This window comes from Malaya genurostris, chromosome 2 (assembly GCF_030247185.1).
Source record: "Malaya genurostris strain Urasoe2022 chromosome 2, Malgen_1.1, whole genome shotgun sequence".
Taxonomy (NCBI): domain Eukaryota; kingdom Metazoa; phylum Arthropoda; class Insecta; order Diptera; family Culicidae; genus Malaya; species Malaya genurostris.
Genome location: NC_080571.1, coordinates 233443070 through 233469312, shown reverse-complemented (window position 1 = coordinate 233469312; position 26243 = coordinate 233443070). Strand labels below are relative to the sequence as shown.

General features: G+C 35.6%; 3 protein-coding genes across 4 annotated transcripts in view; all 3 read right to left on the bottom strand.

Moving 5' to 3' along the window:
- LOC131428140 (uncharacterized) overlaps positions 1 to 26243 on the bottom strand; it is a 251352-nt gene that overhangs the window by 17561 nt on the left and 207548 nt on the right. Inside the window, exons 6-10 of one of the 2 annotated variants that reach the window (XM_058591839.1) lie at positions 15857 to 16668; positions 3797 to 3954; positions 3614 to 3735; positions 3379 to 3442; positions 2033 to 2212 (exon numbers count right to left, since the gene is read on the bottom strand). In XM_058591839.1, coding sequence (XP_058447822.1) covers positions 2033 to 2212; positions 3379 to 3442; positions 3614 to 3735; positions 3797 to 3954; positions 15857 to 16668 — 1336 coding nt within the window. The remainder of the gene's footprint in view (positions 1 to 2032; positions 2213 to 3378; positions 3443 to 3613; positions 3736 to 3796; positions 3955 to 15856; positions 16669 to 26243) is intronic. The other variant, XM_058591840.1, reaches the window with a different exon arrangement.
- Positions 7484 to 8818, bottom strand: LOC131428150 (protein CDV3 homolog). Its single transcript, XM_058591856.1, has one exon. It carries the CDS (start codon positions 8700 to 8702, stop codon positions 8025 to 8027), a length of 678 nt encoding a protein of 225 aa, XP_058447839.1. The 5' UTR covers positions 8703 to 8818; the 3' UTR covers positions 7484 to 8024.
- Positions 21862 to 22642, bottom strand: LOC131428151 (uncharacterized). Its single transcript, XM_058591857.1, has 2 exons — positions 22540 to 22642; positions 21862 to 22482 (listed from the first exon to the last, which is right to left on the bottom strand). Exons 1-2 carry the CDS (start codon positions 22582 to 22584, stop codon positions 21916 to 21918), a joined length of 612 nt encoding a protein of 203 aa, XP_058447840.1. The 5' UTR covers positions 22585 to 22642; the 3' UTR covers positions 21862 to 21915.

Here is a 26243-nt window from a genome sequence, read left to right as displayed (position 1 = left end):
TTTAGCACTAAGCAGTTCAATTTGAACTGCTCTGCACTGATGAGTCAAAGATGAAACGTAAAAATAATAAAAACGGTTATGTGCCCTAGTACAAAATTTGAATAACCCCTAAATGACCATACCTGCATCGGCCAGAAATAGTCGAAAACACGTTTTCGTTCGGCACGTCAGAAAAGACATTGCACTCCGTTGCAAAACAAAAAGTGTTCTGTAAGTAGCAGAAACTTTACGTCTGCTTAGCGGTTCAAATTGAACTGCCGAGTTTAGCACTAAGCAGTTCAATTTGAACTGCTCTGCACTGATGAGTCAAAGACGAAACGTAAACATAATAAGTTTGTGTGGTCATTAACTAAAGAGACCTGTGAACTAAAAAATTTTCTGACTAATTTTAGGAAATGTTCTTTCCATTTTTATTTATCTAAAAAAACACTCTTGAAATGCAAAACATAGTTCCATAGCTGTGAACGAGCCATTTCGGCGAAAAGTGAGTGCATATTTTTGTCACATTTTGTCACACAGTCATTTTCCGATGAACTGAAGTTTTATGACACTCGGATATCCGGCCATCGCATCAAAAGTCGGTTTTTACAGTGACTGCATAACCATTCTATGTAATTAAGGGAAAAAATTAGAATTTACTTCATAGTTTATTTGGAAGACAAACGTTAACCCCTGCAAATCAGCTCAAGCATGTTTTCAAATGAGCCCAAGAATGTCAAAATCGGTATCTTAAGTCCCTCATTCACATTCAGTTTTAAGGACAATTTTTCGTTAATCTGAGTCGATATGGTATTGAAGCCACTTAAATTGTCCGAAATTTGAGACGAAATTCAGTTCGTTTCCTTCAAATTTCGTACGATTCAATTGGGAACAATTCCTTTTCGATTCTGATTGACGAAAAACTGTCTGTAAAACAAAATGTGTTTTGGGGTCTTTAGGAAAGTGATTATGATTTAGAAAGATTATATCTCCGGAGCAGAAAGTGTTTGTCAGAATATGCCACTCGTCAATTAAACTGTCAATTAATGATTTAATAGTAGATTTAAAACGATTGTTAAAATCAGCTGTCATCTCCGAGAAAATTGTGCAGATAGAAAAAGGAGCGGCTAACCTTGAATAGACTTTTTCCATTCAAAATTTAAATAATCATCAAAAACTAGATTCAAAAGTAGTAGTATTTGAGTTAGTTGTAGAAACAAAAGTTGTAGAATTGAGTTTTGACTCTAATTAATCGTATCTGATCATGCTTTCAACAACGGGAAGCCTACCATTTGTAATCTGAACCACTTATTCAAGCGGTTTTGATTGTAAATAAAAAGGCAAATTTCAAATTTTCGAAACGCCATTTTTAAATTGAATATAAAACTTTTTTATTGACGTTTTCAACTCAAACCCCTCAAAAGTTACCGTCGAAGTTCTATTTTTATCTAATTCGTTAATAATATAAGAAAAGAAACATGCTTCTATGTCTGTTGACTAATGGGTAATGTACTTCACTGATTCATGACTCCACCGACCTCACCAAACATAAACACACTCAAGCTAATTTTTTTGTCGCCTCTCTGTCGTTCACAACATAACTGCAAACGTTACCCTCAACGAGCTGTACGTTTTTGCATTATTTATTGATATGCTTTTAGGCGCAAACATTGCACAAATACATCGTCGTCACTTCACCGATGAAATGGAAACCAGATTGCATACAGAATTTCATCCTCTGTTTTAACGTCACTACTGCATGCGATCCGATATAAATTTAATGGATCGTTTCCGTAATCTCGCACACACACAAATATTACTTGGAAAAGGATATACGATGTAAACTCGTGTAAAAGCAAAATAACAACAAAATATTCACTACAATCAGTTTATGACACTTTTTAGCACCATCAAGCGTGACCAAACGACTCACGAAATCAGGATGATCCTGAATACATCCTGATAAAAACACTACGTTTACTCGCGTGTGCAATAAATGTGGCATCACACACTAGGAGACATCTTAGCAGATAACGAACCAACGGTTACTCACCTACGCAGTCTGGCAACGGTCGATTCCACGTGTGCTTGCTAGTGCAGACCAACTCGCGACTGGGTTCAGCAGTGTCGGGAAAAACGTACAAAGGATCACAGATGTACTTTACGCGGCGCTCGCTTCGACGAACCAGCGTCATATGCGGCGGTGTTGGCGACGGCACTTCGCAGCCGAGTGCTAGAGTAGGAAAGTTGTGGGAAATAAAGAAAGAGAAAAACAAGCATGTAAGCAAGCTAAAAACGGTACGCTTCGGGTGTGACATGGATTTCTGTGCTATCAACGGTGCCGGGGATTGGTATGCGCTTGTGCAAGAATGGGACAAATCAATCATGTGCGAGCAGTAAACGTGAAATTCGAAAAGGAACAGTGCTGTCTCCTTCTTGCAATTGTACCGATAATGAATCTCTACGTCACAATGAAAACAAAATCCAACCATGTGCTTGGTTACCAATATGATCATTATTCGGGTGATGTTACTGTCTTAAATGTCAGCCATCACATTTTTGATGATAGGAAGGAGCTTTGGTGTCAGTGTACTCCTAATTCCCGAATCAGTATAAAAGTTGGGTAATCTTGTTAATTCACGGTAATAACTTGTTATTTATGGTCAAAAAAGATTTTGGAGACAAATCCATGTCTAACTTAGGTTCTGAGGTTCGAAATTTTCCTGTTTAAATGATTCGATTTGAGTATGGTTGGTGCCAAATAGAACGCGATTGCACATGTAAAACTTTACATATTGCAGAAAGTGGAACATTCTGGATATTTTAGTAAAGTTTTTGATTGTTATTTGAGCATTTACCAAATAAATGCGTTTAACTCTCTAGAATGATGCATCAACAAATGCATGTTGTCGATGTGCATGTTAAAAAGCCTGGTGTTCTTGACACACATTGGTATATTTTTAGATGTTTGTTAAAAGCCTAATTTAGATTTTGTTCGGTACTATGCCAATTTTTACGAATCAATCTTAGATTTCGAAACTGGTCTAGAAGAAATCTTGAGTTGGTGATAAGAGCGTCCAAAGTCGCTTCTTAAAAATGAATTTGTCAGTTGCCTAAATTTTCCTACCCTGAAATAAAATAGAAATGTGGATTCTTTTCCATGTTCAAAAAATTTCATTCTCATTCCGAATAATGCGATATACCCAATTCTAAGTTGAATTAGTCCTATTGAGACCAATCACCGACGGTAAGCTTGAAAGCTCGAAGAAACATTTCAATGAAACGCTTCAATTTGTAGAAGACGATCAGATTCAAAATAGCTTATAGGAAATATTTCATGTCACATGTACCACTTATCACTCGCAATAAGTGCATTGCAAAAAACAGAAAAATGCTTACCTGAGTAATGTATTAGTACGCCCCGTTTGGGATAGGCGACTTTTGTCGTCGTCCGAACGTTCACCTTAGTGTAGGTATGTCACATGACGATAAAAGCAAAACAAAAAAAGATCGAGTTACATAAGAATCAATTGCGATAATTACCGCGATACGGTATGGTACAAACATTCATACCAAATACAGATTCGGCTTAGTAAAAAATTGTGATTATGATATTTCCGAAAAAAAATCCTACCTCGATACGTTCTTGTAAACTGATCACTTCGATCGGACGTGTGCTTTCGGTGCAGCTGCTGAATAGGGTTTGATTAGTCGCTAGATCCCTAATCTCAACGTAATCTCTACACGGTTCATCAACTGCGTAATGCAAAAAAGAATACTTAGAATTTATCGAAAATCAGATCGAAAGAAAACTTACACCGCAAAGCTAAATCTAAAATAGTTAACTTAATTTTCTGCAGTCGCTGTGTGTACAGTGTCCACCGGCAGACGCTGTCCCCGATGTAGTACTTGGGATAACCAGGGGTCATAAGAAAACCTTGGCGCAATGGGTGCTTTAAAAGCGTTCGTTGAATACTGAAAGTTTGAAAAGAGAAAGTAATGAGTTAACATCGGATTCATTATTTCAATAAATAACAAAAATGTCAGCAGGAATAGTGAACAGTATTACCAGTGTATCGCAAGCCGGTGTGAACCAAGCTGATATTCAAGTTTAAATATAGCTTATCCAGCTAGAGTGCCTATAACCAGTGTGACGACAACTGTTCGTTTGGAATGATAGCTTCCAGTTCCAAACGAGCTAATCTCTATTGGAGAATCCAATCAGCGTGGTCATCACGAGCTAGCGTGATGGTAATTCTTTTGACATAACCAGTGCGGTAAAATTTCATTTTCAATCGAATAATATAAGATGAAAATGAAGTTTATGACCGCTGACCGTCAGCACATCCCTACTAATTCATTTGACTTTTGCTGTTATTTTCAAGCAAAGCTCCCAGAATTCATCGTCAGTTGAATAGTCGTACCTAGTCATTTGAAGTTTTGCTTGCTCAGTTTCAAGTGCCAAGTAGTATAGCTGCTTCATTGTCTTCGCTCTTGGTAGTAAGCAGATTCGAACGAATAGAATTATAAATGGAGTAAAGTATTAAAAATGAAAACTGAAGGAGGAAACAATTAATTTATGTGTATTCTGTGATTGATATTCATCTATCTGATTAGTCTTTCATTCATTATCTTGAACCAATTCGAATGTTTACATGAACCTCATTTGAAGGCCGCTTTCACACTATTGAAAGAAATATTTTGTTACTTCAAGAGATCAACTGACGGTGGTTAAACTGAGCCTCGATTGAAGAGAAACGAGTGATGAACTGAATGCTGCTCGTTCGGGCCGTCAGCAAACATTGTGTGTGTCAGAGATTGAAGTTTACTGCAGTGGAGAGATCGTCAATGTGTTTCACATTCAGTTTCAATTGAATTGAATGAAATTTTACTGGACTGGATATAACCCATGTATTTAGCGAATTTTTGTCATCATCATACGTATGACTTAAAACTGTTTTATATACATACTTGAAAGTCTCGTATGAAATTTGAAATTATCAGTTCACATACAGATTTTAGCGAATAGACGAATAAAATTATTTCGATCATAGTTTATCATTTAACCTCTAAATCTAACCATGAAAACTAAGAAATGGGATGTGATTTGAAAACAGCACCCAACCTCACTTCTTTGAGTTTGATAACAAATTTTTACGTATGTTAGTTGTATGTTAGCATTCGATTCATGAAAAAAATATAAAAGAGCTCAGGTCAAAGCTAGCCAGTTGAACAGAGTAGCAATCGCAGGAGAGTTGGCTGGATTCTTCAATTACTATATTGCTCTTATACTTGGTCAATTTTCCTAAAATAAAGACACATATTTCTCTACATACAACTCATAGTAGATGAAGATTTATGCACGCTAAGCATCAGCATTTGTCAGAATAAATTATTCACAGAAAACAAAATTTCCTTCAAAGAACCTTTTCGTAACACTAAACATTTTCGGCAAAGCCGAAATAATTCTTGCATTGATTAATATTTAGAATCAGAACATTCAAAAGCGATCATTGAAACTGATAGGGCAAACATTCCGATTTCTCGGCAATTCAAAATGTCATATTGATATTGGTTTTGTAAATTACCGTTTTTACCAGCAATTGTCGTTTAGCCGAAATCAGCAAACAGCTTTTAGACTACCGAAATTTGGTGATTCATCAAAGAAGTCATTTTTCTTCAGTGCAAAACTAAGCTATGTGAATGTGCATGTGCTCTTATATGAAGTCAGTCTCAACTAAAAATTGAATCTAAATATAGCGATATGTTTCGTGATATTAAGAACAAATTTGTTCAATGTTTGGCGATTCCCCAGAAAATCCTTACACAACCGTGAGAAATCTTTAATAACGAATTTTAACTGGAATGTTTATTTTATACTTAAAATTTTATTTCAATTAATTGCTTAAAATCTCGGCATTAACTCACATGCATGAACACCGATGATTTCGGTAATTTGTTTCCAAAATCGACGAAGATCTCAGTAAAGTATAGTCTTCTCGAAACCGAAAATCACGGTAAATGCAAATTTTTGCCGAGTACTCGGCTGTTCAAATCTCGGCAAGTTTCTAAGTATGGAAAAATCTAGAGTGAATGTAGAGTAGTAGTTCCTAAAGTTTTTGGTCGAATGTCTATTTTGGATGTATTATTTATTCCACTACCCGCCAAGTAGAAAAATGCCCTGAAAATCGTTTTATCATTTTCGCAGTTAACTTGAGATAATAAGTATAAAATTGATAGGAATGATACAAAAATTTTCTTCTTAATCCTATACTGTAGAAATTTAATGTTAATTCAAAATCCTATCGAACAAAACTTGGGGAAGCAAAACTGAAGTCAATAGACACAACAAAATCTCACCTATCATTTTCCAGTGGAGAATTAGAGAGAGATTGGATTGGTCGGGAAAGGGTCGATAAGTTTTTGCATGCGGCATTGGATCGAAAATTTTAACTACATCTGCCGTGCACAGTCAGATCAAATACCAAGTTCTTATCTTTCGAGAAGTCTTCTAAGTTGTGTTTCATCACATCCTTAGTAGTTCAGTTGACAAAGTGATTTCCCCGGATTGGAGAAGGTTGCGGCTTTATATCTATCTCTGAGAACTTGTGTCGCCAGTTTTTATATTGAGTTATTTTCATTTTATCAGTCTGTCTTTTCGTTGGGTAATGGAGAAAAGTTCTGCATTAGGTGTGCTTCCTTGTGATGTATGTGGACTACACTGTGAATTTTTCTCAGATGCTCGCCCAAAAACAACTTTTTGAATCAGTTCTGGTTTTGGTTTTATTTCTTGTGTGAGAGACAGAAACAAAAACATTTGAGATCAAACAATTTATTTGAGAGCAGTTAATATTTATTTGGATCCACGGTTGTTAGTATTTGGCTCTATGTTTGTTAGAAAAAATTGCCAGTCCTCGCAAAATTTTGCTTGTGCACCGTGAAAATTCATACTAGTCGCTCGCAACTTTATCGACATTTATGAATGAGGCCAAAATAACTACTTCAAATTAGAATGAACTTATAGACAAACTACCGTTAGCTGTCAAATGATGTTCATTCAGTGAATTTTGTGAGGTTACGTCATGTTCGTGTAAATCCTAATAAGTATTGCACGAACATGATATAACCTCACAAAAATGAACTAATTTCGACAATAATCGGTGGTTTGATTATGGGTTCATTCTAATTTGATTACGTGTTAATATATATATATATATATATATATATATATATATATATATATATATATATATATATATATATATATATATATATATATATATATATATATATATATATATATATATATATATATATATATATATATAAACATCAACTTAAACGAGACATTAAATGAGACGAATGGTGGAACCTAAGATGATTAAGGGTTCAGATACCGTACTATATGATTTAACTACATTGTTACCTAAACAAGCACACTCCTTCTTTCAAGTTCGCAAAGTAATTCGATATGATGTGTGATATGTTACATGAATAAAACGTGTTTTCTTGTTTTCATATTTTTATTGAATACAAAACCAATGCAGCGATAGCAATTTGCGAAAATAAGTTTTCTTGTAGAGTATGAGTAAGTTGCAACAGGTCGCATGAATCATTGGGCTTATAATTTTGAATAACAGAGTGTTGTTCAATAGGGAAGCATGTTAAACAATAGAGAATCAATAACATCACTATTTTAGCCTTTATTAATGCATGGATAGTTCGATTTGTTGAAACTACAGCAAATTTTGTTCTGAACGCATACACCGAATTCAAAATTCTTGTGTTCCAGCACTGAATAAAATGAAACACCCAATAAGAACGAACGCTGTTCAATATACTCTTTCTCTAATTTGTATTAAGCAGCAGTCTAAACAGCACATTCTAGGGATATTTCGCCACTTTGCATTGGAAAGATAAAAAATGGACTCAAAACCTAACATACTAACTGACCGGTGCCAGAGGAAAATGATCGAACCCAGACATGATAGAGGCTCTGGTTCCTTAGCGGGAGAAGAACAAGTGGCAATCTTCGAACCGGAGCTCTAGCTTGCATCATTACTTAGTGAAGTAAATCTATTTCCTACGGACAAGGGAGCCGCTGATGGCATATCCGACGGCCTGACGCGACCACCATGTTTCACTTCTTCGAATGTGGAATCTTTTTTGCTTCGAGCTGGATCCGGCACTTCGGAACCAAGCGTTGGAAAGAATTCTTCGTTTTTCAAATCGGGTGCTCCTTTCTTACTTTTCAAACGACTTTTTAATGCTGGTGCTATGTATTGTTGTGGAGGTTGCGGTTGCGGCGGCTGCTGCTGTTTTTCATTGGTATCCGATGAATCCACCAACTTCCATGCTCCAGAGGCTTTTCGATCAGCAGTTTCTGCACTTTTTTCACCCTCATTTTCTCCCGGCGTAGATACATTTTCGTCGCCTGTATAGTTTGTCTGGATGTGATCCTCTTCCGAGATGTTCAGTTGAGCCAACTTGAGACCACTGTAATCTTTTCTTTCTTCCTCGAACTCTTTCCATTCTTCCTCGACTGGCTCGGGAGCTTTCGGTTCACTTCCTTCGACGATCGGGGTCACCTTCCGTGGCTTTGCCTCAGTAGTTTTCTTCGATGTATCCTCAATACTTTTAGCTAGCTCTTCTGCTGTTGCAAACTTTTTTGTTTTTGATTTTTTACGATCTTTTTTCGCGAAAAAATCATCCAAATCGGCCATTGTAGCGAACAACGTGGTGAATTACAAGTCTCAATGGAAATTCTGCAGAACAAAATTTATATGCACAATTTTGACATTTCACGTTTTCTTCTTTTCGATTGCTATCAGCACTGACACTAGCATAAAACACTCGCCCGGCGACAGCACAAAATTAGAGTAAATTTCTGTTACAGAAGCGTTACGTTCAGCGATGCCAGTTTTTTCTATTAGAATAAGTGAAAAGCGTTTGAGATTTTTCCGAAATATAATAAACATGAAAATTTATCAACTTGTACTAAATTGTCAAATGAAAAAAATGAACAGCACAATGAATAACGAAATTCATGAAAATAAATAGCGAAAGTACGTATGAATTTAATCCCACCGAGAGAAAGAAAGGGAAAAAATAGAGTTTGCGTTTCATGGTGCAATCAGAACTCGATTGTACAATGATGGATAAAAAGGGCAGCCTTAAGAGTTTCAAGGCGTTATAGTGATTGTAACAGATTCAATATGTTGTAACGTCATACGATTCAAAGGAACCATATAACATTGCAAGCAAATACACATGATATTTCATGAAATGTATGTGATATTATCTATTTACAGAGAAACAAAAAACTATTTATTTTGATACTGAAAGCAAGATGAAATTGTAACATTTTGTAATGACTTAGTTATATGCGACTATTTATTGTGTATTCAAAGCAAAGTCCTGACATTACATTCCTCTTGTGGAATTTGGCCTTTCTATTTCAACAGACTTCGCACCCTATTCTTAGCGCACAGAATCATTGCAAGGCTAGTACTACGATCCTATTGACACTAAGAATCCTTTCAGGTCGGGACTCGAACATACGACAACTGGCTTGTGTTACTAGCGTTACAATTCTACCACATAATTAAAAACCATTATGGTTATTTTTATTTTGAAATTTGATGAAAGGCAAGCAAACTAATTAAAAAAATTAAAATTTATTTCGAGTAAGAAAAATTATTATTTTTAAAGATTAATGATTTTGACCAACGCAAATAAAAGCAGGAATAACTAAAAAAAAATATTTATTGAAAATTCTACCAAAGATTTTTAAATACAAAGAACTAACATATTGACTTTATCCGGATTTTTTTTAAATAAATAGATCCATCAAATTGAGTGTACAATAAAATTGATGGCCCATAAATTACTAGCCGTTCGTTTTAATCGAAATGTTTGTTAATGTTATATCACACCTGAATTTCCTTCGCCATTATATCAACATAAAAAATCATCGAGTTTTATCCAAATTTGGTGTTTCTCACAATCTTTTCTCAATGTGTACAACACGAGTACAATCGGCGATCCGGGTCTAGTAAAATCAGTAATCAACATCCATTTTGTTGGAGAGCTGAAACATAAACTCTAGGCCCGATTAATGCTTACCAACAGAAAATTACAGTAATTAGAACGAATGGAACGTTTCACATACAGTACCTTTGAAAATAAATGAATTTCATAGATATGATTCTTACCAGAGAAGTCCGTAATGTTCACTGAAGTTCTTCATTATCACCAACTGATTTACTGAAAACTTGCAAAATTTTTACTCAACTGGGAAAAAGTTATGACGTTTCAATGTTCACAGACCCTGTCAGTAAAATAAAAGCAAATGTTCCGTGATATTATATTTTGGTGATTTTAGGTGATTGACAGTTAAAATTTCACTGATCTTTTGGTGAAAATATTTTACAATTCATAACCGTAAAAATAATTCGTTTTCGTTTTTCTTGGTGTTTGTTTTATTTTGGTGTGCCACCTTACCAGGGCTGTGATACCTAGTCTCGTGATGGGGCTGCCACCTTAGTTATAGCTGACGAGCCATCGCGTTTCATCTTCAGCCGTCCGCTCCGGGTCAGACGCTGTTTGAGCCGCCCCTAACATGGGGAAACAGACGCTCGATTTCCCCTTCCTAGTCAGCATATGGCCATACCGGGGTTGGTTACCCGATCTTCACTAAGGTTGCTCGCACCCCAGCTGGCGCCGCGGGGAGGAAGGTATAGGAGTTCTTTATAATAAGTGAATGACCGCATAGTGGGGTCTCAAGTTGCACGTTATACAGCTTTGCCGACCCGTAAAAAAATAATAATTACTGAACATCAAAAGCGAAATTTTGTGTGTGAGACCAGATTTTTTTAAGTTTCTCATTTCTTTTTTTATGAACACTTTGATTTTTTCCCGAATCTCAGAAAAACTTTGCCGAGATTTGAACAGCGAGTTCTCGGCAAACAATAAAACAATTAAAATTCTCAGTATTTTTCAGTTGACAGATAATTTGTATTTACCGAGATTTTTGGTTTCGAGAAGACTATACATTACCGAGATCTTCGTCGCTTTTTGAAACAAATTACCAAAATTATCGGTGTTCATACATGTGAGTTAATGCCGAGATTTTAGGCAATTAATTAAAATGACATTTTTAAATATAAAATAAACATTCCAGTAAAAATTCGTTTTCATAGATTTATTGATTAACCTTATGTTGTCTGTTAAACTAATAGGGTCGGAAATCAAAAATAAGAAACAATATGTCACATGAATAACTGTTAAACACATACACCGTTGAATGGATGCACTTCCATGTCATTCACAGTAGGGAACACAATTCGATTTTCCGCAGAAAATCAGATTTCGGCAATAACGAAAGTAATGGCTCAATAAAACATTGAATATTTAAAAAAATAAATCATACCGGAATCCAATCAATTTCATGTAGTAGACAAGCGTTTCTCCCGTGTATTTAAGGATTCTCTGAGGGATCTCTTGTCACGAATAATCGAATTTGTTCTATTACGAAGCATATCGCTATATTTATTACGAAGCATATCGCTATATTTGGATTCAGGGCCGCCGAGAGAAAGTTCGGGCCCGAAGGGACTGCAATATTGTGGGCCCCTAAATATGAGAATTAAAAATCATTATGAGCATTAGAATATCATCGAATGAGGAGATTTTTAAATGCATCAATTTAACAAAAAAATTCGCAAGCCAGATTTTTTCGACTTTTTAAGACGATGAAAAAGTCTTGTTTTTAGCCAAATGATTAAAGTCTTGTTTTTAGCCAAAAAATCACGAAAAAAAGCAGTTTTGGAACGAATTTTGCTGCCACTCGTTTCATGCCAACTGATATGCCAACTTCATCAGCAACTTCTCTAATAGTGATTCGGCGATCATCCATAATCATTTTTTCCACTTTTCCGACATTTTCATGGATTATTGACGTGCTGGGTCGACCGGAGCGTTCGTCGTCTTCAACGTCTTCGCGGCCATCTTGGAAACGCTTATACCACTCGTAAATACTTGTTTTTTTCATAGCAGACTCACCGTAGGCTCTCTGTAACATTTCGCACACTTGGTTACACTTTATTTCATTTTTCACGCAAAATTTAATACAAATTCTTTGACTCTTCAATTCTTCCATTGTTTAAACTAACAAAAATCGCCGAGCTCAAAAAAACACGTCTACACCAGCCGCTACAAGACAGAATGTAAACAATGAATACAGCTGAAAATTTCACCATACATTAGGGACATATGTACCAAAACAATAAAAAAAAATTTGACCACCGGACTCTCCAGACGCGCGCAATTAAAAAATTCCGGGAATTTTTTGAACAGACCTCGTATATGAGGTAGAGATGGTCGGGTCTCGGGTATTTTAACCGAAACCCGACCCGTACCCGTACCCGACGGGTTTTTGGTCGGGTACGGGTAAAAATTTTTATTTTCAATCGGGTACGGGTCGGGTACTTGTAAAAAAATTTACTGCTCACTCGGGTACGGGTAATTTTTTTTCTGATCGAATACCCGACCATTTGTACTTCACATGAATATGTTTACAAGTTGACGAGAATTTTTTGTTGCAAAACAGTTCTTCCGAAAAATAAACAATTTGAAATTGCCAGTTAATTTTCGATTCTTTTCACTGGACTACAAGTGAAAATCTCGATGTGTGATAACGTGGAGTCGCAAAAGTACGGGAGAAAATCTTTTCTCACGAAATACTCAAATTTTCACCGTGTTCACTCGTTGAGGGTTCCACCGGAGGTGGCACAGAAGTTCAATAGCTGTAAAAACAACCAGCTACCGTTAACATCGTGGGTGTGGGTTTGTGAGGCTTACAAAACAGGCATATTTGACAGATTAATTTGAATCAAATTCATAATCCATTTTGCTTTGTAAATAAAATAAAATCCCTCGCATATTCAAACTACTTACACTTGAAGGACTCACTGTTCACCATTTTCAAAGTTGAATTTTTCACACCGGGAATACACGTACATTATTTGATGTTTGGTCAATTCACGTAAACAAACTGATGATATTCTATTCATTTTAGGGGATGTTCGCATAACATTCATTTTCGTCACGTATAATATTCAATTTGACATTTGGAACCATTTTACGTAATTTTTCAAGTGATTCGAATGTGAATTTTTATTTGTGTGTCAAGATAATGAGCACGTTTACTTGTAGTTCTAAAGAATAGAATCAAAAGTAGCACTGTTTCGTAAAAACCATACCTACCCAAAATTGAATACAACGGGTATTACGACATTTTGGGTAAATATGCTTCTCGAAAAATTTGAGTAGATATTACTCCCTTTCGTTGACATTTGTAAATGAGTATAAAGTACCAAAGACATTTGAAATCTATTCCTGCTTCACAGTGTATTTATATGTTTAAATGTAAACAAGCATTTTAATGTATTTTACTTACCAACTAGAGCCTGATACGGCTCGCTATCTAAAACACTTTATGTTTTCCATCCTGAATTTTGGTAAAATTTTTACTACTCATCCTGTCGGGTACGGGTACAGGTAATTTTTAATCGGGTACGGGTCGGGTACGGGTAAAATTTTTTATTTTTTATCTGGTACGGGTCTGGTATGGGTAATTTTTTTTATTATTGATCGGGTACGGGTAATTTTTTTGCTGATCACTCGGGTACGGGTCGGGTTCGGGTATAAGAATTTCTATACCCGACCATCTCTAATATGAGGAGAGGCACTTATTCACATCGCTTAGTTTTGCACTAAAAAAATGGCAACTTTGATGAATCACCGAATTGTCGGTTGGGATCTTTTTCCATCGAGATTTAAGTTTTAAATGTGTATACTACATACTCGTACTTCAGGTAGAATAACAACAAATTTTCTTTTAATTTGTTGAAAAAACTCACACTTTAAATTTGTGTGCTTAAAACAATAATAAACTGTTCCATTAAGTACAAAAACAAGCATTCTTCAGTGAAGTAGTCTATATTCAGAGTAATAAGTAATGAGAAACTTCCTAAATCCTCCCACAAAAAAGTCTAACAGTGGTATGATGACTCATATTGGAAATTGTTCCATAATGGGCCTTTCTCTGCTGAATTCGTTTAATGAAAAAAATGGGACTGTCTGTTTCAAAAACGGAAAACCGTAAATTCCGAATTGACCTCTCAACGTTTTTTTTAACATGGTTATTCATTTCATACTCAGAGTTGCCAATGTTGAACCACGTATTTGACACAAGCAAGCATGTTCACGCTTAGAAAAAGTTACTCAGAGTTTGAGTACTAGTTACTCATTTTCAAATGATACATGGAAACGTCAAAAATTGAGTAGTTATCATCGATGATATTGAGTAACTCCTACTCTAAATTTGAGTTTAACGCAAGAACTCGTTTTTTTGTTACTATTCGCAAGATCAGTCTAAAAGTTGTAATAACCATTTGTAGCAACAGGTTGTATTTTTTGTTAGTGAGATTGCGTATTTCGAGAGTGAGTCGCTTAACACAAACGGTGTTGTGTCTGCAAAAACCGGAATGATAAACTCCGTGTTGTTCTTCAGAATGGAAACGAATATGCTCAAATGTCATTTATGAGGAATAAGTGTATGATTGGTGCCTGAGCATAACTGACATGTATGTTAATTTGCGATTGACACATTACTCCAAGCGACCACCACTTGATATAGTATTGAGTTCAATTACTTAATATTTTAATACAATAAACTCAGAAAAGGAGCAATTTTTCTTCAAATTTGGTATATGTGAAATAAAATTTCACTCAAAATTGATAGTGATAGTAAGTGATAGTTACTCTATTTTTGGTACATGTACAAATTAAGTATTACTCAGTAAATGAGTAGATTTTACCCAAATATCGTTTCCAGTGGAAGAACTCAAATTTGAGTAACTTCGGAGTTACTCTAAATTAGAGTTGTTCCACTTTTTCTGTAGATGAGTGAGATCTTACTCATTTTTGAGTAACTATTTTTAAGCGTATTCATATACCCTTGGCATCTTAGAGCTTGAGCAGTGTGCTTTTAAATATGTTATTATTGAATTAAAAAAGCATGTTCATATAAATTCCCGGTGATTAAAACAAACATCAACGAGTGACTGTTTCTTTTTGTTTACTCTATTTTATATGAATTACAAAATATTTCCTACGTTCGTTTTTGTAGACTTTTGAAAATCGAGTTTTTCGCATACTTTCGTCAAAATTTGCAGACCTTTGAAATTACCGTGACGTTTTTTTTCGTTCGTTAGGTCAGTTTAGCGTATCATACTATTTAGAGAATTTTTTTCGGATTCACTGACTTTTGAAAGCCGGTCTGGAGATATTGGAAATTTGTACCTCTGCGTGTCGGTATTGATCGGGAAGGTGGAAATATAGACCTTAATAAAACTGCTGGTTACTCTACAAAAAAGTAATAGATTAATGTCTAAATGTTTGAAACCAATGTTTAAAACATGAATTCGTTTGATAGCCCCAATGATCGTCGGTAGAAATTCTAAATCTCTAAACATTTTAGAGCATAAATAGATTTTCTATGACTAGACTGAATTTCGAAATGCTATAAATTGTCATTATACATCCCAAGTTTGCAATGAAGCTCTCACGATGCTTGGTTCATTGAGGCGTTGATTTTTATCGAACCAAAATCATACGTATATAATTTATTATTTTAATTCTTTCATTTTTGGGTTAAATAGTGAAGAGCGAAATTCAGCACAATTACTGTCCATGAACATTTATCAAGATTTCAGTATTGTTTTTGTCCCGACACTTTTTAAACTTCTATGGAATAAACAAAAAGATGCACTGGATGGTCGAGCATTCTCACGTTCCTTGAACACGTACTTACCTGATATATTTCTTGTGGCTTCTTTTCTCTGTTTCTTCATAGTCATCATTGTTATCATCCTGCTCAAAATCATCCTCGTCACTGTAATCATAAGAAACTGGATACCCCTCTCTGTCATCGAATTTTTTACCACTCATTTCCTCTAATACAGTTTCCTGCATTTTCCTGAAAGTCCTATTGTTGAAACTGAAATCATCATCGGTTTCGTTGTTAAGGTTCGTCGACGTTTTAGCATTTTCTTCGATTTCATTTGACTCTACATCAGGAGCTTTTTCTAAATTTTTCTGATCATCCAATTCATCACTAGCCTTAGTCGGCGGTTCGGATGACGCTGAGGTCGTCACCAACACTGGATAGCCACTTTGTGGAGTATTGACAAACGTTCCTTTCGTGGAGAATGTCCCTTGTGTAGAGAAGCTGCTCTCGTATGTTGAAACGCTTCCATCCAAAAATTGCTTTTGACTAGTACTGTTTTCTAAACTGGAGCCCATCGTTGGGACTATCAAATCTACCAAGGTAATGGTAGTTTTTTCATCGCTTTCGACACTATCATTTACTCCCACTATCTTGTCTAAGCTACTATCATAAACATCGACATCTCTGGTGGGCGGCGGAAGAACCACAATGTCAAGTGTTTCCGTAAACTGTGTGGTGGAGTCATTTCTGGGTGCGATTTCCGCAACCGGCACAATTTCATTCTCGGAGTCATCAATCACTTCTACGTCTTTTTTGAAATAGTACTCGTTTCCGACCTGTTTGATGTCTTCCACTTCGTCCAGGTCACTAGGGAGAATTTTCAACACTCGAAAGTCCTGGCGAATGGAAAGAGAGGAAAAAGAAAAGTTTTAAATCTGATGAATGAGGATCTTACAAAATAATCTTTTGATATGGCTACAGGTAAATCCTTACGCCAAATCTGTTGGTAGGTAAGAAGAAAATGTATAATTGCGTTTTATAAATCATGGTAAAGATACCCATAAACATGTTCACTTAAACAGAATATCAAAATACATAATTGTTGGAGAGCTTCAAAGGGAACTAGAGCAGTGAAATTAAAGCATTTCTTGAACAACATAAGCGAAATCGAACAGACAGCGTTTAAAATTACAAAGTTCTTGGTAATGATAGCACAGTGTACAAGAGATTTTTTGCTATACTATACGGTATAGCTTTCTAGTATGAACTTTTCTGACAGATCATTCTCAGCCACAAATGCACATTTGCCATTTTGGAGTTTTATTTTGTTTTCATCACCTACATACTTGAAACACCTACCATCAAACAGTTTTAAGTATGATTCAAACTATCAGCATAAATCAAATAAACATAGATTCCCCAGTGTAATAGTAATGTAAGTGAGCAACCCGTGACACTAAAAGCGCCGTCTGGTGGAGAATGGGTGCGTAAATGCTTTTAAAATGCATGCCTTATGTTGCCTGCGCATTTAACACAACCACAGTAGCTAATGGAAAAAAAAGTACACCCGTTTCTCACTAGAGGTGCTGTTAGTGTCACCGTACATTGGGAAATCTATGTTTATTTGATTTATGCTATCAGCATAAATCAAATAAACATAGATTTCTCACTGTACGGTGACACTAACAGCACCTCTAGTGAGAAACGGGTGTACTTTTTTCCATTAGCTACTGTGGTTGATTTAAATGCGCAGGCCACTTTATGCATGCATTTTAGAAGCATTTACGCACCCATTCTCCACCAGACGATGCTTTTGCTGTCACGGGTTGCTCAACTACATTACTATTACACTGGGAAATCTATGTTTATTTGATTTATGCTATCAGTTAGCTTCCGTCAACGTTAACCGAGACTTCGCCGGAAGTTTAGATTAAATTAAGACTTTCATTATCGAAACGTACATACGTTTCGGAAGTAAAACCGTTCCATAAAGTTGACATAGTGTGGTTAGGAGTGTTACAAACATTTCCATTCCTTGCCGGTAACATTCACCTGATGTAACGTGTGGATCGTACTTTACCTGAAATACATTTAATGTTTGTTTTCATCACGGAATATTCAAACGGTTTTTTAGTTTTAGGCTCTCTTAGTGTCAATGAGTAGCCATAAGGGTATAGAATGCTCAATAAGAACATTTCATTCGATTTGGGGGAAGATTGGGTAAAACGCACCCCCTGAGGCAAAATGCACTTTTTGTTTTCTCAGAAGTTACCAATTTTTTTCACTGAAATTTTAATGAAACCGCCAAAACAACAAATTACTATAAAACTTTGGTAGTGATGGTTCAATCATATCTGAAAAAATTATAAAAAAACAATTATGTCTCTGTTATAAGTAATTTTTGATGTTCATTCCATAGTATTTTTCTAGGGTGAGGAAGACGATTTTAATTATGTAACCAGTGAACTTCTTTGCCAATCATTCGGGTTTCTAAAATCAGTTCTAATACAGACGATGTATTTGCAGTTTTATAGAAAAATCGTCGAATAATAGTGAAGAATCGCCAAAGACATCATATTATTAAGATATTCAGCTCTCACATTTTATGAACAAATCATAAGCAACTTACTTTTTGTGAGCATGGCGCTCTCAGGAGCAACTAACTTAGTGCTAGTACAATATTCTGTTCGTCATAGATGGTTCAGGTCGAAGACCGCGAGTGCAGCGGCGACCCGCCGTCGGAAGTGTTGGCCACTGCGAAGTGGGTGTCAGAAATCACCTCTGCAGGCGTTTGCTCGGATTACCCAAAGCTAGGGGCTATCCCTCAGTTAAATCCAAACGAGCCGCAGCGAGGTCGGACAGCAGATCATTAAAAACGATGAGGCCGCATTAGACCTTTCAAAATCACAGTGAATTAGAACGAATTCTTATTGTTGATCTGATATGCCAAACGACTATTATGAAATATGATTGGATTTTAAAAATTCTCGTCGTATGACAAGTAATTTTCATTAATTGTCAAATTTACCAAAATATATATAGTCAAATTAACTTTTGTATATTTTGTTTTAACGCTCAGTCATAGCAAATACCCCAAGAAAAAGTTTCAATACATTGTCAAACGCAGTAAGTTTTCCTCGAAGTTCTTCTTACGTTCTCTATATTGCAGTTATATACGGAGAACCCTCCGATCATAAAATTGCGATATCGCAGTTTTTGATTTTTGCGATAGTTAATTCATCTAGTTTCTTTTTGATTTATCCAATATGGTTTTTGATTTGCATATATTCAAGTAGTTGAAAAATGTATTGTTTTGAATGCTGTCAAATGCCGGAGAGAGCTGAAAACAAAACCATATTAGCAATGAAAAATCAACAATTTTTAAGTTGACATCTGTCCGTGTCGCTTCGAAATGTCAAAGAATACAACATTGACGGTTGAAGCGTTTGGGAAAATTGTGTTCATTCGATTTGAAGAAATTTATGATTCCTTAACAAGTGTTTATCGAACAGCGGTGTTGTGATAAAGTTAACCTTGTTTAAAATTAAAAGATTTGGCGACAAATTAGAAAACGCTTACTCATTTGGTGTTACAAAAATCAAACAATTCACACACATTTGTATTTGTACAGAGATATTGAAATTAAAAAGATTGCTAATATTGAAAGGTCCTCAATCAAATGTATATGCGTTCGTCTATACTTAATCGTTTTCGTTAAATACATGTTAATGAATGATCAACTCTTAATCTTATAGGTATGCGCAAAAATTTTATGTTTCAAGCGATTGGTTCAATGTTAAAAGAAAAATGTTTTTCTTCTTTCATGATCTATAAAAAAAAACATTTGCATTGGCCCAAAAAATGAAAACAAAGATTCCAATGCGTAGAAGCTCTACGCGCAGAATTAGACATAAGCGCACATTAACATATAGTTGATAACAATTAAGAATACATTCATTAATAACCTGGGCTGGAAAAGCAAGATTAAAAAATCGTCTAATCGAGATCACTGCCAAAGAAGATCACTGGTGATTTCTCCCAATAAATATCACTACTGATCTGATCTTTTTAAGATCAGTTGATCAGTGATTTTCAAATCACATCGATCAAAATCGGTACTGATCTTCCGTCACACGTCTACGATGGGCTGGGCATTTCATAAGGATGTCGGACGACAGCCCATTGAAAATGGTTCTTGAATCTAATCCGACTGGTACAAGAAGAATAGGAGCGCAGCGAGCAAGGTGTATCGATCAAGTAGAGGGTGATCTCAGAAGCCTTGAGTGGCTGGCGACGAGCAGCCATGGACCAAGTTATGTGGAGACGTATGCTTGATACATCAAAGGACACCCCAGGACTATAGCTGTTAGGTAAGGTAAGTTCTTTCGTCACACAAAATCGGTAGTGATTTCAATGATCATTTTATATTGATTCATGAAAGATCAATCATTGGATGATTTGATCAGCTTGATCTTTGTGGAAGAGTATCACATATGATCAAGTTCAGACATGAGTGCCGATTGACATACGTCTAAAATCGTTGATCCCCTGCTGAGATGTGTGAAAATACAGGAATTAATAACTAAGGGTAACGCGTGTCAATGAGACATTCAAAATCACGGATAATCTCAATTTTGCATCTTTCAAAATCATGGAAAAATGTCAATTTTGTATCTTTTTTTTTCAATACGGTTGAAAACTCGTGTTTTCGAAATCAAGCTTCGATGTAGGTTATCGTTTTCATTACCGCGTGTACGAAATCGAATACCTTATCTTTATCAACAAATTTACGTACCGGTGTGAATTATAATCCATCTCTGCTTACCACCTATCATTTGATTTCCCAAAATTAGAAAATTGCAATTCCCAGAGCTTAATACACCTAAGCTCATATAAATTGACTAAAATTATTAGTGTATAACTTTAGTTCATCCATTTGAAGGCATCATCTATACTCATTAGACAAATTCAATATTCGCTAATTTACTCGCCTTTCCGTGCACTTTTGCTGATTTAAAACGTTTTTCTACATAAATCATTTCCGATCGATTCAGTAATGTTTTTTTTTTAGAATTTAGATCTTTACTGATCTCGACTTGACATGATCATGATCATACAAAAATCAAAATCACTTAGAGATCAGATCAGTTCTGATTTCGTGACGATGATTTATTCTTTGGCTACGATCCTTTGTGATGAAATCGCAGAAGTAATTTTTTATGTACGGGATCAGTGATGTTAAGATCAGCAGTGGTGGTTTTTTCAGCCCTGTTAATAATTAATGATATTACATGTCAATACTTTGTGACCTTTTTTCAAATAGATCTTGACGTATATCAGTAAGTATATTTGAATTATTATCGCAAATCAATAACATTGATCGAGTTGATTCAACTAATTGCAATGTATAAAACAACTAAAACCTAATTGTTTTCATCTAACATAATTTTGTTTCAATAACAACCCCAGTTATTTCAACTAAAATATTTTTTGAAACTGAAAGGTATGTGTTCTCACTAATTGACAGCATTTTTCTTTCAACTAATTAAATTAGTTGTTTCAATCACCATTTCTGCTAATAGAAAAACAAAAATGACAGTTTAGTTAAAACAACAATCGATTAGTTGTACCAAAATTTAACCAATCGAATTTAGAAAATCAAATAATATTCTGGTTGAAATGGAATCGTGGGTGGTTTCTTGTAGTACCTCTTGATATCACTTAATTTTAGTTAAATATAATTACTCGATAAAAAACAAGCGTTCTACTATCAAATTTTAATTAAAAGTTAAAAAAGTTCGCGAGATGGTCCACGGACTGTACTGAGTGTGTATTGAGAGTTTGGCTAAATTGTTTGTTTAAGTACTAACCTGGATTAGTTTCAGGGGTTTCAAGCAAAAACAATATGAGAATGCTACTCTTGAACTTCATTAAAATCCCTTCAATTAAACTCGTTCAATCAAAACACACTCTTTAATCCCAACTGTTATGCTACGTCCTCATCAAGCAACCAGATAAGTTAATAGTAGAATATATAGATTATTACGAGTATTCTTGGGTTAGTTTAGAGTTCAAGCAAAAAAGCACGATTCTATTCTCATCTATTTATTGTCAATTCTGCATTTGGTTTCATTAACGCCATTCTATCCGAATATGGAACTGAACAAATTTCCGAAGAAACTGCCAACTCCCGAGATGATGGTGCCTACCGTGCTACCAGTAGTCGCCACCGTAGTTCCGACGATCGTAGCCAAAGTAGTCGTAACGTTCTGAATAGCAGTATTGACGGCTGTGGTCAGGTTATTCACATTAGCCACGAAGGTGCTGTTTGCCGCGGACGCATTGTTGGCAGCAGCCGATAGCGTGGCATTGAGCTTCTGTACTAGCGTTTGCAAGTTTGTAACCGCTGTTTGGATCTGAGTTTGTAATGCCGTTGAAATATTTGTCAATGCAGTATTGGCCACATTGGTTAATGTTGTTTGAGCGTTGGTCAGCGTGGTGTTGGCATTCTTCAGAGCAGTCAGGAGAGTAGTTTCGGCCTTTGTAGTTACGTTTACAATAAGACCGGTGAGAGTTGTTAAAGTGTTGTTAACTTGCGTCTGCACGCCACTGAGGATGGTGTTAAAAGTCGAAATGAATGTTCCAAGTAAATTGCCGAAAGCAGAAATTATTCCAGACAGAATTTGTGGCTGAGGTGCAGCTACGGACACCTAAAAAAATCACAACATATGGAGTCACAAAACTATAGATCTTGAAGCTTGACTTACCGCTAGCAATCCGCAGAACAGTACAAAGAACAGTGTCACCTTCATTACGAATAATGTTTCCTACTCGGTATCCGATCAAACTGATTCTGAAGCGCAAGGAATCGATCAAGTACTTATTATACCGAAAGTTCATTACTATTTTTTCATGTCTGAACAGGGCCAACACGTACTGTAAGCCTACATGTTTGATCAGGTGAGACAAAATTCAAAATATGAACACATATTGCCATTTGTTCGCCAATGTTTTAAACAATGAACTTACTTGTTATTGCATTTTTTTCCAAGCTGGAAACAGTCAAAGGTACCATTGAAATTTTCAAATGAGCTGTCAGGAAATACTTTGTCATTGCCACAGCGCAATTAGTACTCGTAAGCTGTATCATTTAAGCAGAGTAATGAAATAGTAAATCATGTTACTCTAATAAAAAATCAACTTCTATTGAATTGAGAAAACATTACGCTTTGTGACAGCTTGCTGCATAACTATAATGTAAAGTTTTGAGTAAAGTACCATGCGTTTCCATTGCTCGAAATGTGTTTTCACGCCGCTACGCAAAATATTTAAACGTTTATTACACGATTTTTACAAAGTTTAAAATTGAGGCTGTATTTCTAGTTTTACATTACCATGTTGAAATATTATTGAATCAGTAAAAAGTCTTTCTTCTGTTGATTAAAACTCCCAATTCTAAGCAGCCAACTCCAACGTCAATGACAATTGATGAGAATAGCTGTTATAGTTCATTCTTATTCAGGCAGATACGTCAAATTTCAGCGCAATGCAGCCATTTGTTTTATTTTTTCAGTCGAAGTCGGCATAGGAAACCAAAGAAAAGCTATCTAATGGCGTTTTCGTTTTTAATTTGCACTACACCGGTGCAGTGCTACACGGAGGCATGAATAAACGAACAAAAATGACGAAAACATAAACAGTAACCATTGACTACCATAAACAATTCCATTGCACAGAGCTACGCCAAACGTTTGATGAGTGCTACACCCAGCGCTGCCAACTATACCGATTTCTCGGTATTTATACCGATTTTTGGACTCGATACAGGAATACAGATATGCTCTCTCAAAATACCGATATTTCAATTTTCATACAGATAAATACCGATTTTCAGTTTTTGTGTTGGATTCCATAGGGGTAAACCAGGTCGAGCGACCTTTTTTTTTTTTTTTGGTCGCAAAATCAGTTTTCGCACTAAATTGATGTTTGATTTTTCGAGAAAGATATTGTACAGATAGTTTTTTTCGCCAAATACAGATTTTTGGAAAAAACAGTTGACAGCACTGGCTACACCAGTGGTATCGGTGCAGAAAAAGTGTAGCACTGGTGTAGTGCAATTGGTAAAAACGAACGGTTTTAGTGCAGCTTTTGCTACACCGGTGTAGTGCAATTTAAAAACGAAAACGACATAAGCATTAGGGAGTTATGCCCCGTTTACACTTCTGCTGGCTGCCAGCGTGTTGATGCCACTGTACTGGCCTCTTAGGAAAAAACGTTCAACTGTGGTCCAATGATCCAAAGTATTAGACTAACAAAGGACCACCGTTGAATGTTTTTGTCCTAAGAGGGCAGTACACTGGCACCAGCATGCTGGCAACCAGCAATAGTATAAACGCAACATTAGTGCCGAAACTCCACTGCCCATGAGGCATTGAGGCATCTTTCAATGCGATTTCACAGCACAGTGTCAGGAAATACATGAGATGGTGGCCCTTATTACCGGTGTCACTACACGGTGAAAACCAAGTGAAGTGACTGTGACCCTTATTATGGGTGTCACTTCACGGTGAAAATCGAGTGAAGTGAATTTAGGTCCTTATTACGGAAGTCGCTTCAGAGACAAAAGTAATAAACTTGATGTCATTATGAACATCACGCCACCAACATTTTGTTGAAAAAATGAGTTTTTTTCCACTACAGTGATCACTGGTATTATGTAAAATCAAGTGAAGTGATATGTGAGTGAAGTGAAAGTGGAAGTGGAAGTGAGAACGGTAATAAGGGCCGGTGTTTTGAAGTACACAAGATCATCACAACTAATTACTTCAGTCACTTTTCTATTCACCATCCGACTTCAATTACTTCCCCATCCACCCTATTCGACCTAAAAGTAGACTACATTGAAAGACCTTTTCTTTATCCATCCAGTGGTGTGATAATGCTTTTCTTTTGTCTTTCACACGGAACCACCCGCGATCCCATTTCAACCAGAATATTAGTTGATTTTCTGAATTCGATTGGTTAAAATTTGGTACAACTAATCGATTGTTGTTTTAACTAAACTGTCATTTTTAATTTTCGATTAGCAGAAATGATGGTTAATTCAACTGTTTGAAAAAAAAATCAATGTCAATTAGTGAGGACACATACCTTTCAATTTCAACAAATATTTTAGTTGAAATAACTGGTGTTGTTATTGAAACAAAATTCTGTCAGTTGAAAATAAATCGGTTTTATTTGTTTTAGACATTGCAAATAATTGAGTCAACTCGAACAATGTTATTGATTGGCGAAAATATTCAAAATATACTTACTGATACATAAATATCGTTGTTAAAATATAAACAGTATTTTATATTGACATGTAATATCATTAGGGCTGGGAAAACCACCGATCACTGCTGATTTCAAGTGATCTTAACCAAGGAATAAATTATTATTACGAAATCAGAACTGATCTGATCTCTAAGTGATTTTGATATTTTTATGATCATGATCATGTCAAATCGAGAACAGTAAAGATCTAAATTTAAAAAAAAATACTTCTGATTCGATCGGAAATAATTGATGTAGAAAAACGTTTTTAATCAGCAAAAGTGCCAGGAGGGGCGAGTAAATTAGCGAAATTATTAAATTTACCTAAAATGAGTATTGAAAGATGATGCCTTCAAACGGTTGAACTAAAGTTATGCACTGATAATTTTAGTCCATTTATATGAGCTTGGGTGCATCAACCGCTGGGAATTGGAATTTTGCGACGGCAATTCAAATGCGCCATTCAATCGCAGCGCGTTCTGTGTGTTTGAAACCCTTCGCTCCTGTTACTTTTAAAAATTAAATTCATGTCAAAAAGCGTTTTATTGCTAATGCATGAACATCATCATCGGTATCAAACAGCTGGAAGTAAAACAGTCTGCTGGAAGTAAATCAATGATCGAATTTGAAGCATAAAATTTTTGCGCATACCTGAAAGATTACGATATGATCATTCATTAACACTTTCTAATTGGTCACCAAATCTTTTTCATCCTAAACAAGGTTAACTTTACCACAACACCGCTGTTAGATAAACACTTGTTATCATAAATTTCTTAAATCGAATGAACACAATTTCACCAAACGCTTTAACCATCGATGTTATTTTCATTGACATTTTGAAGCGACGCGAACAGATTTCAACTAAAAAGGTTGTTGATTTTGCATTGCGATTATTGTTTTGCTTTCAACTGTCTCCGGCATTTGACAGCATCAAAACAACATATTTTTCAACTACTTGAATATATGCAAATCAAAAACCATATTGGTTGAATCAAAAAGAAATTAGTTAAATCAACTATTGCAAAAATCAAAAACTGCGATATCGCAATTTTATGATCGAAGGGTTCTCCGTGCAAACAGTTTAAACAGTTTCATTGAAATACATTTTTTTTCGTTACGATAATTTCTGACTTGAATTTTGGTTTATTTTTAA